Raw genomic sequence first — 17,607 nt, 5'->3', positions numbered from 1 at the left:
CCAGCAAGGACGTGGCAGATCAAAAACCTGAACCCAAATCTTCCACATCTTAGTCCAACATTGTAACTACTACACCACACTGTGCCTACCTATCTCCCTCAATGACAAAACCATTCCCATTCATTTTAGTGCAAGGGACAACTCCATCTGTTAAACAGAAACTTAAATTCATAAGCACTTGGAAGCAGTGACGGAACTCTGTATTGGAGGAGTTGCACTTCTCACTACACATCAGGCATGTTGGCTCTGTGCAGTTAAGCACATGCTTTGCCTGTAATTTCAATCCTAGTATTGTTGGTTCTAGCACAGTTTAGGAGTGTCCTTTTTCTGCAGATCCTGCAGAACTCCTGCCAGTCAGAATAGACAATTCTGGGCTCAATAGCGCAACACTTTAACTCCATGTCATATATTTCCAGAATGTTCTCAGTATTTCACCTGAGTCCATCAGTTTCAGTCTTCAACCTTTTCCTTTCAATCACCAATCCCACGGTGTTTTTGTATCGCTGAGGAGAATGTGGGATCCTGGCTGGTAAGAGAAATATCTGCCCAGAGAGTTGAGATAAAGGAAGTCTTTATCACTAGGCTTTAGAGATATTCTTTTAACAATTATAATTTTAGATCTGGGATTCAGCAAGACACCTTTATTTTTTATTCCTGGTTTTGGGGTTCAGAGTACCAGTTGGGGATTCAAATCCATGCTGGAGCAAGGTTTCCTACAATTTCAATACCATTATTTTCAGTAAGGGTACCAGTTTGAGATTCTGGTGCAGTTTTTAAAAATATAATGATACCAAATTTGCCCCAAATATAGTTCTATCCACATGTACGCTGTTCTAAAGATCCTCTAAATTTCAAGCCCAATGGACAATGGGATTCAATTTTACAGACCCCTGAAGTAGCTGGTACTCATCACACTTCTCTCACTATTTCCTGGGTGAAGGGGGAACATGGCAGCCCTACAACACAGCTGCCATCTTTTAAAAAAAAGGTCCTTACTTTTTCTGGTTTCTTTTCATAATCTTGTAGTGATTGGCTGGTAATTATTTTTTCCCATTCGCCATCTTTTGTTGTGTACTATTTTCACAAAGTAAGAAAAGTTTCCTTGCAGGAAACATCCCCTTGGCAGCAGTGACTGCAGAGGAAGGGGAAGGACAGCAGCAACAACTGCTGTTTATGACAATGAGTACCTAAATGCCATAAACTACACAGAATTTGGTGTGCCCGTGTTTCCTCATGCCTAAACGTTCTGGATTTGTATTTACTGTTATGACAATCATGATAACAACTTGTCTGAGATTTTTGTGTATATTTCCAGTTTAGTAATTGTACAATGAACACCATTATTAGGTTTCATTTTCTCCCTCTCTCTCTTTCAAATTCTCATTTTCCCTCAACAGTTGTACACATTCAGGGGTTCCTTGGCAACTGGGACCATAAGAATATGAACAAACAAAATAGGTAGTAGTGGCTCCTTTCCCCGTTGCACTGTTAATATAACAGTGTCCATGTGGATAGACAACCGTTCCCTAACTAATTAAAAAATATAACTGCTAGACACAATTAAAATGAAAAACCAACTGCACTCTCTGTGGAGTATGTTGTACATTAGCCTGATTTGTGTTTGGGTAATATAAATTACAGAGAAACTTGCTGCCAGCATAAGAGGATTTCCAATATAATTATCCATTTGCATTTCTCCATCATTGCAAAGACTTGGAATAAGTCAGTGGGGCATATGGTTTTCTTCTAATTTATTTCATCTGTACAAATGGTGGGGTACAAACACTAGTGGGAAGCATCAAACTGTGCAGAAAGGTCTGTTAATTGTGTGGTGATATGAGGCGGGGGGAACCCACACTTCACAAGCATCTAATTGCTAACAAATTCAACAACCATGAGAAAATTTTTGAGATCAAGCACTGGCAAATGGTGGGCTGAAGACCACAGCAACTCATTTGCAATGCCCACTTCACTCCATCAGAAGATACAAAGTAAGCAAAATTAAATCTTGCAAAGGACTTGCTTAGGTTGGTGTCTAATTTACAAGATGCCCAACCTACACAGCAGGCATCACAGCTGACACTAATCTTGGGTGTTTAAGGTAGTCCTTAATTGAAGTATGAGTGCTAATTGGCCTGACTGTCTGATCTTCATTTCTACTAGACACCTCAGTGGTACCCTACTGCCTCCAACCTAGCTCAGCAGACATGAGGCAAAGGCATGATGCTTAACAAGTATATTTTCTGTCTTCCATATGCCTGAGCTCATATCCTTTCCAGTCATAAATACTGATATGTGCATTATTCTGTTTACCATAAATGACAAACTTTTACATCAAGATGATCACAGATAATGCTATCTCCTGGTATGTAAGGTGAGAGTGCCGAAAGTATAATGTCAGAAGAGGGCTTGTATGCACAGTGTGCAGTTCTGTGGCATTTACTTGCTTTGGATGTAGCCCACTTGCCCCAAAGTTCAACCATGGCAAAGAATATGAAGCCTCAGGCACCATAAAGAAGAAAACTGGATTAATAACATTATCTTCACATCAATCCCAAAATGTTTGTACAATCTGTTCACATGCTTTCTGGACAGTGTACTATTAAAGTGGCTCTGGGTTGCTACTGAATTGCCAAGTGGAATTCATTATCAGTCAGGGCCAGCATCCAATACATGCAATCAGACTTTGTTTTGCTTTAAGTTCTAAAGAGGTAAGCCACCAATCAATTTAAATGGCTTGTCATTTCAGAGAACTACCTCAGTAAAAGCAGCCAACAAAACTGATACTGTATGAGCAGTTTGCTTCCAGACACATATTTCATAATCATACCTTTAAAAAACTATGTTTACCTCTCCTTCTTTAATGTAGATATCTTTATGTTTTCCATTTTCTATTACTTTGAGGCACATATCTCCATCCAGTTGGTAAAATAACTACAGTGTAGAACAAAACAGAACATCTGAATATGCTTCATGCACCATGATCTGGGTTCAAACATTGATCCCCCCCAAAAGGGGCAAAATGTAGGACTTCAAGCAGTTTTGTGTGATCCAAATTGGGTGAGAAATGTCCATCTTCAAAAGGTTTGTTAATTGCAGAAATTCCTCTGGAATAGTGGTTTAGCTCCGCATACCTTAAGAACATCTCTAGATTAGCTTTATGTTTGTGTGACCTCCTTAGTTTAGAAACTTCTACCATAAATAAGAATTGGCACATACCACATTTTTGTGATTTGGTTTGTGGCTTATGACTGAACTATGAACTGAAACACAAACGGTTATGCTGGTTTGTGAACTGAACCAGTTCATAGCAGTTTGCGAGCCATTTGAAGTTTAAACCCATGCTTTCTGCTCCCTGAAAAACATGGCAAGGAACAGAAAGCAGAGGTTTAAATGGCTCAGAACCATTTTAACCTCTTACTTTCTGCTCAACTCAGCTTTGGGTAGTGACAAGTAAGGAGGGGGCAAAAAGCTCCAAGTCATTTAAAACAAAGAATTGAATGGCAGGGAGCTCCCTGCCAGCTATTCTTCTGGAGAGCAGAAAGCAGGAGTTTAAATGTTTAGGAGCCATTTAAATCCTTGCTTTCTGCTTTTGAAAACTTTTAATGTTTTATTATAAACACATAAACAAAAGCTATACCTGAAAAACACCTCAGAACAAAACCATCTGATAAGAGCTATATCAATATCAATAAACCATAATAAAACAGTATTGTTCCAATAAGTGAAGGCAATGATAGGAGACACAGGAGACAATGATGTGGAAGGGACTCTCTTCCTTGTTTTTAGAGGCTACTATTGATGTTGCTCCACTTTAAAGTTTTTTGAGGATGCAGCAAATTCTATCAGCAATTTCCTCAAAGAACTGCACTTTCCATTTCTTACCCAAAGAGGTGGTATCCAAATTAGTTGGAGGAAATTAGCTCAAAGCAGACAAAGTGAGATAGGGTAACTGGGATTTTCACCAATGTTAACGGGGATTGTTTCCTTGGAGACACTCAAAATAAACCAGTTGGATGTTGACTGGAAAGGCCTTTATTAAGGAGAAATAATGGAATACAATGCACACAAAACACACTGAGAAATGCACACAAGAGTAGCTAAGAAATAAGGGAGGATAGGGGAGAGAGTATTTTTGGGAAGGCATTATTTATCAGTCTAGAAGACAAGAGGTCAACAAAGTCAGCAGCAAAATGACCAGTATTTTTTGGAAGAAGGGGAGAAACCCCCACACAAATGGGGATGTATGTACGGTTCCAAGAACACACAGAGATGACTAGGGCTGATCCTGCACTTCCTTTGTTTATTCCGTTGTGGATCCCACTGAATTCAGATCAATTTGAACTCAGGTCTTCCTTTATTCCCCACCCCTGTTGAAATAGGAAGTGTTTTGCATTTGATTGTGGAAGCTCCGAATGGGAGCCAAGCACAGCAGGATTCTGCCTTCACATTTCCCTTTATGTTTTCAAGTACTTCCTTCTGTGTCTCTCAAAACCACTATTGCAAAGAAATTTGTTTTTCACATTTATCATAAATTTACCATTAATTGAATGTGTAATGTAATGTTTGTGTTGAGTAAAAGTTGTTATTTGACAGTTTATTTCAAGTTAAAAGGATCAGGGAGTTATTATATCAAAGGCCTCCACCAGCAACCCTGCTGACTGCTGAGCTGCTTCTAGTCAGAGTAGACAATATTGATTTTGTATATATGAAAAGCCTGACTCAGTAGAATGAAGCTTTATGTGCTTGTTCTGTACCAAGACATTGTGAGGCAGTAGCCTTAAGCAATGAGGGGCTTCAGCATATACTTCTGCCACCACCAGTTTCCAAATTCCAGGAGTCCCTTGAAGATCTCTCACTATTACAGTTGATTTCCAGATGACCAAAATCAGTTCCTCTGGAGAACATGGTTACTTTGGAGCATAGAACCTATGATATTGCACTGTTTTGAGGTCCTTCTTTTCCCCAAATGCCTTCATCTCCAGGCTTCACTTTTAGCAGCCAGATCCCTTCTCACACTGAGGGGCTGTTTATAGATAGATGTTCAGAAACATTCTTCCTTTAATATTGCATCAAGTATTAATTTGCAACACACTGCCTAACCTAAATTGACATTGAAAGAGATGTCAGATATAGCTGAAACATAAGAATACACTGTCTACTAGGGAGGAAAGGTATGCCATATCTAGACAGCATCCTAAAAAGCAGAGACATAGCCCTGCCAACAAAAGTGCGTTTAGTCAAGGCTATGGTCTTCCCAGTTGCAATGTATGGCTGTGAAAGTTGGACCATAAGGAAGGCCCAGCATCAAAGAATTGAGGCTTTTGAACTCTGGTGCTGGAGAAGACTCTTGCGAGTCCCTTGGACTGCAAGGAGAACAAACCGGGCAGTCCTGGAGGAGATCAGCCCTGACTGCTCCTTAGAAGGCCAGATCCTGAATATGAAACACAAATATTTTGGCCACCTCATGAGAAGAAAGGACTCCCTGGAGAAGAGCCTAATGCTGGGAACAATTGAGGGCAAAGGAAGAAGGGGACAACAGAGAATGAGGTGGCTGGATGGAGTCACTGAAGCAGTGCAAATTTAAATGGACTCCGTGAAATGGTGGAGGACAGGAAGGCCTGGAGGATCATTGTCCATGGGGTCACAATGGGTCGGACACGACATCACACCTAGCAACAACAACAACAATGTCAGCATAGCCTGAAGTGACATTTGTCCTATAAAATACAGCACAAATCTCTGTGGCTGTGCATTCTGTTCCTGCCTTCCTCCTTCTTCCATGGGTGTGATCTTAGATCTGAGCTTCCCTACTTCCCTACTTAAAATCATAGAATCATAGAATCATAGAGTTGGAAGGGACTTCATGGGTCATCTAGTCCAGTGGTCCCCAACCTTTTTATCACCGGGGACCACTCAACGCCGGGAAACACTCAGAGGGGACCACTCAACGCCTTTTACTTAGGCCCGGTGGGGGGGGGGTAGTTTACTCCTCTACTCTCAACCACTGCCCTAACGCTCTCTGATCACTATGGTAATGTTTAAACTTCCCTTCAAAATAAGATACAGACACGCCACAACAATGAAGTGTGTTGTAAAGGGCTGGGGGGGATGAAGTAAAGGGCCGGGGGGGGGGGGAGAAGGCGTCCTTCGGGGCCCACCTCCAATTAGTCGAAGGACCACATGTGGTCTGCAGCCCACAGGTTGGGGATTGCTAATCTAGTCCAACCCCCTGCACTATGCAGGGCACACTCACATCCCAATCGCTCATCTACTGTAACCTCCCACCCCTTTGCCTTCAAAGAATCAGCCTCTCCATCAGATGGCTATCTAGCCTCTGTTTACAAATTTCCAAAGATGGAGAACCCACTACCTCCTGAGGAAGCCTGTTCCACTGAGAAATCGCTCAAACTGTCAGGAACTTCTTCTGGATGTTTAGATGAAATTTCTTTTGAATTAATTTCATCCCATTCATTCTGGTCTGTCCCTCTGGGGCAAGAAAGAACAATTCTGCTCCATCTTCCATATGGTACCCTTTTAAATACATGAAGATGGTTATCAGATCCCCTGTCAGTCATCTCCTCTCTAGGCTAAACAGACCAAGCTCCCCCAACCTTTCTTCATATGTCTTGGTCTCCAAACCTCTCACCATCTTTGTTACCCTCCTCTGGACACGTTCCAGTTTGTCAACATCCCTCTTCATCTGGGGTGCCCAAAACTGAACACAGTACTCCAAGTGAGGCTGAACTAGAGCAGAGTAAAGCGATACCATCACCTCCCGTTATCTTGACGTGATACTCAGTTTGATACAGCCCAAAATCCCATTTGCCTTTTTAGCCACTGAGTCACACTGCTAACTCATGTTCAATGTATGGTCTACTAAGACTCCTAGATCCTTTTATGTTCCCTTAAAGAAATATAATTTCTTCAGGTATTTCCCAAGCCAGAGCTGACAATGCTAGCCACTACCCCATCTCCCCCACTCCTCAGAGCTGGAGAGGATAATTTTCCTCCCCTCCTCACTCCCTCAGGCACCTTTACGCATAGTATGGCAACATATGTTACATTTTAGCAAAAATACACCATTGAGGAAGACGATGTGGTCCCCCCCCCCCCCCGCACACACACAATTTGCAGGTAAATTAATTCTGTAACTATCAATGATTGTCTTTGCCAAAATTGGTAACAGCTTATTGTCCATGCCTGAATTTGAATCATAATTCAGACATTTTTCTACATATATATGGTACCTTTTCTACATATATATAGATACATATATATAGATATATATATACCTTTTCTACATATATAAAATGGTTGCATGTTTTTTAGTACAAAGGGAATACATTGACATCTACTGGGCACTTGGTAGAACTACATTCTAGTCATATATTCTAAATCTCAGATGCCTGTAATGTTTGTTGACATTTTAAAATAGCTTTATGTCTGGTTAGCAGGATAGTATATGATACTGGAAATCATCATGATTAGCAATCCCTGAGGAATTTCCACAATGTTGGTGCAAATCTTAATGCATCAAAACACAGAACACTGCAAGATGATTGCAATATTTATTTTCTTGTCTACCTCTTTCGGTTCTTTTAATATATATTTAATATATCATTATATTAATATATAATATAGTATATTAATATGTAATTATATTTTATTATATATTTTATTTTATATAATCTGTTCCACATCATATATTTCTGGTAAGGGCTTGGAGGAGGAGCTGGTCTCATGGCTTAAGTGCCACTCAGTGCTTAACACCCATTCAGGGCAGCTGTCCCTCCCTTGAGTGCCTCCTCCTCCAACAGGCTTGCCTGTCCTTCCAGCAGCCAGCCAGTCACCTTCCATCCCCCACACCTGACCACTCCCTCCTCCTTCCACTTGCCTCTGAGGCTCAGAGGCTGCAGATTCCTGCCGTGTGAAAGCTGCCTCTGCCAGTGAGTTCCGTAACAGCTGCCTGCAACCTTTCCTGGGGGGAGGGGGAGGCCGTTCACAGAGTTCTTCCACTCTACCCCCCTAATCTAGTGCCCATTGTATTCCTGAATGCAACGGGCTTGGCCCCTAGTTAATATATAATTATACTTTATTCATTTACTTGAAGAGATCTTTTTTGTATTCATGTTTCTTTTTATTGTTTCAGTAGTCTATGTTGTGTCTTGTAGACGATGGTGCATTGAATGCAGTTTAGAATTGATCGTATTTTATATGGATCATTGTTACTATGATGCTATTCTTGCTGTAGTATTGAAAACAAACATTTTTTAAAAGAATGTGTTATAGGAATGAGTCCTGCTTTCTGTTTGTCCATGGATTTGTAACTTTAAAAAAATGTACCATACTTTTTAGTCTGATTGTGAAAAGAAAATCAATTCAATCCAAACTTCTAAGGCTCTTAGAAGCCTTAGAATCACGGCAATTTTGTGACAAATGTTTTCCCCTTTGTAGAAACTCATCAGGAATGTTAACTTTGGGTTGGGAAATGTCTGGAGATTTAGGGTGGAGCCTGTGGAAGGTGGGCTTGGGGAGAAGAAGGACATTGGCAGGGTTTAATTCCACAGAGCTTCACTCCAAAGCTGCAGCTTTCTCCAGGAGAACTGAACTCTGTAATTGAGAGATCAGCTGTTATTCTGGGAGATCTCCAGGTCCCACCTGGAGTTTAGCAACCCCTGTGCTCCTTAGGATAAAATTCTGTCCTTTTGGTTATATGTTTCTGTACAATTCTATACACTTCAATTGTACAATATAAATAATCATGAGCTACTCTGTTGAGTGGTAAATTGGATATGTTCTGCTAATCACAAGACTGGTAAAAGCAGGCCATCCAAAAACAAAGTAAGGATTCCTACATATGGGGATTTCAATGGATATGTAGAAAAGTGTGACTTTGTAAATTACACAAAAGAAAAAGGCGTGAAATCCTAAAAAGTGTCCTAATGAGGACCAAACATTCTCTAGAAAATAGGGAGTATTGAGAGACACTGCATTCCACTGAAAGAGGCAGGGGACAGAGAACGATAAGAATATTGGCCTGCTCAACCCAGTGAAGATTTATAGAATCCTAGGTGTAAACTGCATGGAGCTTTTATTCCAACCCCAGATCGATTCAGTCCCTGCCCTCTACACAGAATGCGATTTCCGTTTGGATTTGGGGCGATTTAAAATTTCCTTCTGCAGCAAGAAGGATTGATCCAGTGTGATCCTACCTTTATTGTGCGTTATCTCAGAGTGCTTTTAATCCTGAATATCCATTTGGGAAAGAAAGCTCTGTGGTAGAGAACCTCTGATAGGCTACACCTGGTCATGTGACACACTTGCCTTAAAGGAGAAACCCCTAATTTTTCTCAACTTCTGTCGGTCCTGGATTTTTTCTCCCTCCTCAGCCTTTTTCGATCCTCTCCCCCCCACTCCAAGAAAAGAAAGAGGCTCCCTGCTTGGCTCCTCTCCCCCCCCCCCTTCAAGAAAAGAAAGAAAGAGGCTTGGCTTCCTTCCCCCTTCTGAACTACCCTAACCACGTGCAGAAGACTTTCCTGTTTCAATGGGGGGGGGGGAGAGGAAGAATCGAGTTCAAAGCTATCTGAATTCAACAGGATTGACAATGGAATAAAGAAAGTAAGTGCAGACTCTGCCCTGGAGAGGAAGACTTGGATACATGCATGGAAATTTCCAGATAAGCTATAAATACCCTTTATTGTTGAATCATTTGCCTGTCCCAAATGTAGACAAACCAGGCCACTCACAAAGATGGGGTTCATATCTGGGAACTCTCTAGATATGTGGAAAAACATAAGTTTTAAAAAGAAGCCCCCCCTCTTTTCAGGCCTGATAAGGATCTGTTAAATGGGATGGCTGGTGAAGATGACGTCCACAAGGCCCTAATACCACATAACAGACTGGAGGGGAGGGCGATTTGGGTCAGGAGGAAAACTTTCCCTGTTATTTATTACCCTCTCCCATAATTCCTTCCAGGTCTCCAGCTTTAGTCATTATTATAAGAGACATGAAGAAGAACATCCTCAGTAGCAACGTTAATAAAACTCCTTCAATTAAATAATGAAATTTCCCATATATTACCTCTTCTCCTTCTTCAATATGATAATCTTTTCTTTGGTTTGGTCCACCAACAAACATTACATTCAGCTGATGGTTGTGCCTATAGAAGAAGGATAAAGTTATAACATTCCTGTGCTGCATTTTTATTGCAAGAATATACGAAATAGGACACCATAGCCCAGTCCTAAATAGGATTGCCAAGTCTACTGGTCTACATGGGGGGGGGCCCTGCTTGCTGGAACCCCCCCCCCCCCGGCTGGCCGCGAGGGGCAATATATAACTCCAATAATAAAAATAAATAAAAACTCACCACAGCTTGAAAGAACATGACTTTTTAATACAATGTACTGATATCATCCAGAAGTGACACTAGTATACTGGGGTTGTAAGGGGGAAATGCTCTAGTTTTGGAGAAAGGAAAAAAAACTCTATGGTTTGAAGCAAATTCTACCATATTTTGCCCCAAATTCAAAGCATTAACCTCCCCCGCCCCCCACCAATATATCCAACATGCTGATGCCACTACCAGCTGATGTCAGAACATTGGATAGCTCCTGGAAAGCAAGTCCGCTTTCCATCACCTGCTGGTAGCACAGATGGATCTGGCAATCCTAAGTCATAAAACAAGTTAATAGTGTCATGACTGAAACATGTTACAGCAGCAATCACCATATAAACTGAAAAAGAAAGTTGCCTTGCAGGTGGGCAATTGGGCTTAAGGATGACACTCCCACCACCTTGTATTGGCAAACAGGTCACAGCTTTTATTTGAAAGTTAACAACAACAAAGTGTTGGCCAACAAGAGGAGAAGGAGCCTAACATGTAACCCAGGGTCACCCAACCCTCAAATCCACCCTGTCAGCGCTCTGGTAAGACCGTCCCTGACCCCTGCTGAGCCATGGGTCCCCTTGCCACAGGGTGTCCCAAACAAAGATGTGGAGTGCCAAAGGAGGAGTGTACCTCCCTCAGCCTATTCATGTTCACCCACCTCTGTGATTGCTTCAAGAGCCTTACAAGCTGCGGCCTTACATTGGAAAGAACCTGCCTTGATCATTCCTTTACTGAAAGTATATTATGTAAATACAGGTCTCATGTAGCATGCTTATATCTGTGGTATATTTATTGTGTATATGTATGTATGTAATGGAACAGTCTGCCTCTTCCCTAATAACAGTGTGATCTAGTTTGGTCCTATTGAGTGGAACTCTTGTTTTCAGTTTCCAGTTTGTATGTTAGATGAAGTTGTTGAAGTTATCTTCCTGCAAATAAGTTGGAGTTATTTTCCTGCAAATAAATGACTGATGTTTTGAGTCAGCTTATCTCTGCTGAATGGACATGAAGATGAGTGCCTGACTGTGTACTCTGACCTACAGCCACAGGAGGGCATTACAAGATCCATGTTTGGCTCTACATTAAATCACTCCCCATAATCAGTAAATATTGCAACCTTGCTATTAAGTAAGAGATCAGGATAATATATATATACTTCTGGAGTCTATTTATCTGGTTTGTTTCTTTGAGTTGGGATGTATTGTTTTCCGCCGTCACTTCTTGTGTTAGAACCAACCACAGAGGAGACACATACCATGAACATCCAATCACAGTCTATGGCCCAGCAGCAACCCTAAGTTGTGACCCTGCTCTTTCAAGAGGAATGCAACCCCCTCCAGTTCAGGATGGTTCCATTAGTCCATGAGCAACTTTGTCATTGACCAATAGCACCTCAGTCTTATCTACATGGAGCTGCAATCCAAGTGCTGATGGCCTATAAAAACACAGATGCAGATAGGGTTTGTTAATGGAGCACTCACTTTTGCAGTCATCAAGAAGTGTCTGAAAACAAGTCCCTGAAGACAGAGAAATAATGGACTCTGCAGAGACTGTTTATTGGATGATAATCAAACATTTATTGGCTGAGGTGACCTCATTCATTGTACTCATTTGGTTTTCACTACTTGGTGACTAATATATTTTAATTTTAACCCATTAATACTAAGATTTATGTAACAGAGATTAGAGATTTCAGCCATTTCTGGCATAAGAGCTGGAATCTAATGAAATACAGATAGGAACACAGCCAAAAACAATAAGCCATGACTAAATAGCAGCTATTTTGCTGATGGTTGCTCTTCTGCAGTTATTTTCTTCTGACTTTCAACTTTGACCAACAGTTCTTTAGCCCTGGATGGTAAATTTGGATTTAGAGAGTGAAAGTACATGCACACCATAAGAAGCAATAGCAAAGTAGGGTGTAAAAGGGGAAACAGTGAGATTTTAAAATCAGTCACAATGGATGTGATTTCTGGGATTGATGTGGAAAAGGCAAGCATTAATTTAGCAAGAAATAATTGCTAGGGTTAATTGCAGGGCCCGCAGCTCTCCCGGGAGCTCATTCCACCAGGTAGGGGCCAGGACCAAAATGGCCCTCGCCGTAGTCGAGGCCAGGCGTGCTTCCCTAGGGCCGGGAACGACCAACAGGTTTTCACCCGCAGAGCGCAAGGCCCTGCAAGGGGCATAGGGCGATAGGCGGTCCCTCAGGTATGTGGGTCCCAACTCGCGTAAAGCCTTGAAGGTTAGAACCAGAACCTTGAACCGGATCCAGGCAGCAATTGGCAACCAGTGCAGCTGCCTCAGCACTGGCTGGATGTGGGCCCTCCAAGATGTGCCAGTGAGGACCCTAGCAGCTGCGTTTAGCACTAGCTGAAGTTTCCGGATCAAGGACAAGGGAAAGCCCGCGTAGAGCGAGTTACAGAAATCTATTCTGGAGGTGACTGTTGCATGGATCACTGTGGCTAAGTGTTCGGGGGACAGGTAGGGCGCTAGTAGTCGGGCCTGGCGAAGGTGGAAAAATGCCTGGCCCGCTATATAACAGATGATGAAGAGAGGGTTGAACTGCTATTTCTCCTCAGTCTTCTCTTGAGAGAGAAATAATGCTCAAAGTGGCAAAAACATATCACAACAGAGGGATGGGAATGGTGGCCTAGGATCACTGTGGGGGTAGTCCATAAACACCTAGTTTCTTTAAATGAAACAAAGTCTTCTGGGCCAGATGAATTACATCCAAGGGTACTAAAAGATCTTGTAGATGTAATCTCTGAATGTCTGTCCATTATTTTTGACACATCTTGGAGAACAGGTGAAGTGCCAGATGATTGAAGGCGGGTGAATGCTGTCCCCATCTTCAAAAAAGGGAAAAAGGAGAATCCGAGTAACTAACAACCCATCAGCTTGACATCTATAACTGGCAAAATTTTGGAACAAATCATCAAACACTTGGTCCTTGAGCAGCTGGAACCTTATTTCTTTTTCAAGAAAGTGACTACTTTGCTGGATCAAGGCAATGCTGTGGACATAGTTTATCTGGATTTCAGTAAAACTTTTGATAAGGTTCCACATGATATTCTTGTTGATAAGTTGGTAAAATGTGGTATGGATCCTTATTCTGTCAGGTGGATCGATGACTGGTTGACAGATCATATGCATAGGGTACTTGTAATTGGTTCATCATCCTCTTGGAGAAGAGTAACAAGTGGAGTGCCACAGGGATCTGTCCTGGGGCCTGAGTTGTTCAACATATTTATAAATGATCTGGATGAGGGATTAGAGGGGGTACTTGTTAAATTTGCAGATGATACTAAACTGGGAGGGGTAGCAAACACAACCGAAGACAGAATCAGAATACAGGATGATCTTGATAGGCTCAAGAAGTGGGCTGAACTTAATAAAATGAAATTCAATAGGGACAAATGTAAAATTCTGCATTTAGGTAGGCAAAACTATATGCACCAATAGGATGGGGGGAGACTTGCCTTGGCAGTAGTATGCGCAAAAAACATCTAGGAATCTTAGTGGACCATACATTGAACATAAGTCGGCAGTGTGACTCAGTGGCTGAAAAGGCAAATGGGATTTTGGCCTGTATCAAACAGAGTATCGTCTCCAAACAAATTGGAGTGTGCCCAGAGGAGGGCAACCAGGATGGTGAGGGGTTGGGAGACCAAGGCATATGTGGAAAGATTGGGGTAGCATGGTCTGTTTAGCATGGAGAAGAGGTGACTGAGAGGGGAACTGATAACAATCTTCAAGTTTTTAAAAGGCTGCCATATAGAGGATGGAGCAGAGTTGTTCTCTCTTGCCCCGGAGAGATGGACCAGAACCAATGGGATGAAATTAATTCAAAAGAAATTCCATCTAAACATCCGGAAGAAGTTCCTGACAGTTAGAGTGGTTACTCAGTGGAACAGGCTTCCTCAGGAGGTGGTAGGTTCTCCATCTTTGGAAACTTTTAAAAAGAGGCTGGATAGCCATCTGATGGAGGTGATTCTGTAAAGGGGATGGCAGGTTACAGTGGATGAGCGATAGGGTCGAGAGTGTCCTGCATAGTTCAGGGGGTTGGATTAGATGACCGAGGAGGTCCCTTCCAACTCTCTGATTCCAGGCCACCCTTCTCTTTGAGACTCCAGTCCAAAATAAACTCAACAGCATCCTCATGGTGACCACAAGAAGGCCACCACCATTTTAAAGACAATTAGTGTGCCACAACACTTGAAAAAGCTCACAGAGGAAAACAAGATCATCACATTTCAGACATTACAGAATTTATACGTCTTTAAAATGGTAGTAGTATCCTTGTGGCCATCATGCCAACATTATAAGTTTTAGTTTGGCTCTTACCTGCAACTAAAAACAAAGCATTAAGAACAGTGTAACATGCAATTACACTGCACTGCAGGAACACTGCACTGAAACACAGTATAATATGGATAGTAACGCAGAAATATGAGTTTATAGAACAATGTAGTGAAACATTATGTTATATAATACATAAAGATTAAAAAATGGATTATAAATAGGGTTGCACACTGAAGAAAAATTCAGTTCAGTTTAGGTTTGGTGAGAAATGATTTGGATATACCCAAATAACCTGAACCCTGGTAGAGAGATTTTGGTTCAGGTGATTCAAATACAGTCAAATCAATTCAGGCTCCAAGGCATTTAAGGGATTTAGATGCCCATTTAAATGTTTGGGAGCCCAGATAATCTGGAGACTTCTCTCCCGGGATCGTCTTGGGTTTTGTGGAGGGGAATTCAAACTGCCCACCACCCTATCATGTGTCTGACAGTGTTCTTCCCTCACCTAAACCTTCCCAGGCAGAGCAGAGTAGACTCTGCACTGGGAAAGCGTAGAGGGATTTAAAAATCACATCAACTGCCTGGGCCTTGGGCTCAGATGTTTGGCATGATCTTCTCTCCCCCAGATTCTTTTCAGCCAGCACACTCTATGCTTCCTGGGAAGAGTCAGGGGGATTTACAGAGTACACCAAACAGATTAGACTCTGGCCTACTCTTCCCTACCCTAGATCGTGAGGGTCAGTTGTTTGGTGTGCTCTTCTATCCCCTGACCCATCCCAAGCAGCACAAAGACAGTTCTGTGTTGCCTGGAAAGGGTGGAGGTATTTTTAAAGTCCCACCAAACAGCTAAGCCTCGGGCTCAACTTTTTGGCACACTCTTTCCTCCCCCACCTTTCCCAGGCAGTATGATCCAACTTTGTGGTACTTGGGAAGGGTGGGGTTGGTGGGGTATTTAAAGTGCCCACCAAACAGCAGAAACAAGCGCAAATCAATTTGGTATCCTCTGATTTGGCTGATTTAAACTGAGGGGATGTGTGATTTGGCTTGGATAAGGCCAAAAAGTGGCTGAATGATCATTGATTTAAGCTGAATATTTCATCCCTAATTGAAAATCCAACAAAACTTGTATGCTTGGTGTAGTAGTTAGGGATGGGGACTTTTAATCTGGCAAAATGGGTTTGAATCTGTGCTCCCCCACATGCAGCCAGCTGGGTGACCTTGGGCTCGCTACAGCACTGATAAAGTTGTTCTGACTGAGCAGTAATATGGGGGTGTCTGTTGTGGGGAGAGGAAAGGGAAGACGAATGTAAGCGGCTTTGAGACTCCTTCAGGGGGAGAAAAGCAGCATATAAAAACCAACTCTTCTTCTTTTTCTATGTGTGGCCAAACTGAACTTTCCCGCAACTGTTTCTGAAAATACCATACATACCTTAATTAATGGAACTAATTTTCTTTTTGTTATAGTGAATCCTGGTTGTAAAATAAGGTGACCAGATTGTCCCACTGTTGAAGGGACATCTGGGGGTACCTGGCAAATTGTACTTATGTTGAAATTAAAAAATATATATATTACAATACTATTTCTGAGTTCTATGCGTTCTATGAAACTTTTTGTTGCTCCATATAGACCAACATTTTAATCAAGAACCCCCCCCCCCCGGTCCTTAGGAAAAACCATCTGGGTTCAAGCTTATTACAATGTTCTTGCTACATAACAATTAACAAGAGCATCAGCATTCATGAAATGAAAGATGTGGAAGAAATGGCAGCTGATAAACGCAAATTCCCTACCAAAGCACAGCAACTAATTTCTAGATCCCCTTTATTAGTTGGATTTCCATCTTCCTGACTTCTACACCTTAAGAGATTGCACTCCCTTCCTTGTGCATGCCTGCAGGGAAACTAGATGAAAGAGAATAGCCTGAATTATGGGCTAGTTGGAAATCACCATTTAAATTGCATTTTTCCAGGTGTGTTTTTAAAAATCCCAACATTTCTATGAAGCACTCAGTATCCCCCCCCCCTTCTTTCAATTATGTGATTTGATTTCTACCACTTAGCACAAATTGGTAAGAAATTCCTGAACTATAATGACCTGCTGGTTGTAAATTTGGAGACAGAGGAATAATACATAATGACTATTTATGGACTATTATTCCTCAGTCATCAGTCACCTCCTCTTGTGATCAAAGTTTACTTGTGGCATATTACTGTCTTCAATAGTAAATCATAACGATGCCAGGAATTGCCATGTAGGTCTAGAATTATTACATGACCAATTTTGCTTCTAACAGTTCTATGGTATTGTAAAAAATCTCATCGAATCTTGCTCATTTCAGTAGTAAGGTATCATTACTTACATAAGCTTATTGCACACAGGAGGCAGGAAAGCAGCTCGATTTTCTTTGATCCATTTCTTGACATTCACAAGCATTTCCACCATGACAGTTTTCACCCAAGTGTGCTAAATAAAACACTAACCAAGTCTTTTGCGGAAGTGAATGGCTTTACACAGCACTAGTGTAGCATGCAGAAAGCTGTAAGTTATTCTCTCCACACAATGTGATTGGCTGGTAAGGGTGTACTTTGTTTGGTAGAATGCCAAAACATCCTGCTGAGTTTGATCTTCCAAAGGTTGCTTTTTCAAGTTAGTCTAGTGTGTCAGTAGGTTACACAATGACTGATTTGCTTGTTTAAAAGTACTTACACCCAAAGCTTCTGCCTGTAGAAACTTGCATAATTTGAATAAAGGACATATGGTAGAATCAGAGTTGGAAGGTTCCTCCAGGGTCTTCAACCCCCTACACAATGCATGGTAGCCCAATGCATTCCTTAATCTTGTGTTTTGTGCACCCTCAATAGAACATCCCTTTTCTCTATATACTAGCTTCAAAGCCCATTCCTAAGAATGG

The 17,607-nt window shown here is 41.7% G+C and overlaps 1 protein-coding gene across 2 annotated transcripts in view; it reads right to left on the bottom strand.

Annotated features, from left to right (window-relative positions):
- The window catches only part of HAAO (3-hydroxyanthranilate 3,4-dioxygenase), a 41,209-nt gene extending 23,946 nt beyond the window's left edge, over positions 1 to 17,263 (bottom strand). Inside the window, exons 1-4 of one of the 2 annotated variants that reach the window (XM_077337762.1) lie at positions 17,056 to 17,263; positions 10,084 to 10,162; positions 2,851 to 2,934; positions 436 to 542 (exon numbers count right to left, since the gene is read on the bottom strand). In XM_077337762.1, coding sequence (XP_077193877.1) covers positions 436 to 542; positions 2,851 to 2,934; positions 10,084 to 10,162; positions 17,056 to 17,138 — 353 coding nt within the window. In that variant the 5' untranslated portion in view covers positions 17,139 to 17,263. The remainder of the gene's footprint in view (positions 1 to 435; positions 543 to 2,850; positions 2,935 to 10,083; positions 10,163 to 17,055) is intronic. The other variant, XM_077337755.1, reaches the window with a different exon arrangement.
- Positions 17,264 to 17,607: the final 344 nt, after the last annotated feature.

The sequence above is a fragment of the Paroedura picta genome, chromosome 1, assembly GCF_049243985.1.
Source record: "Paroedura picta isolate Pp20150507F chromosome 1, Ppicta_v3.0, whole genome shotgun sequence".
In the NCBI taxonomy this organism is placed as follows: Eukaryota; Metazoa; Chordata; class Lepidosauria; order Squamata; family Gekkonidae; genus Paroedura; species Paroedura picta.
This window is presented reverse-complemented; position numbering and strand designations above follow the sequence as displayed.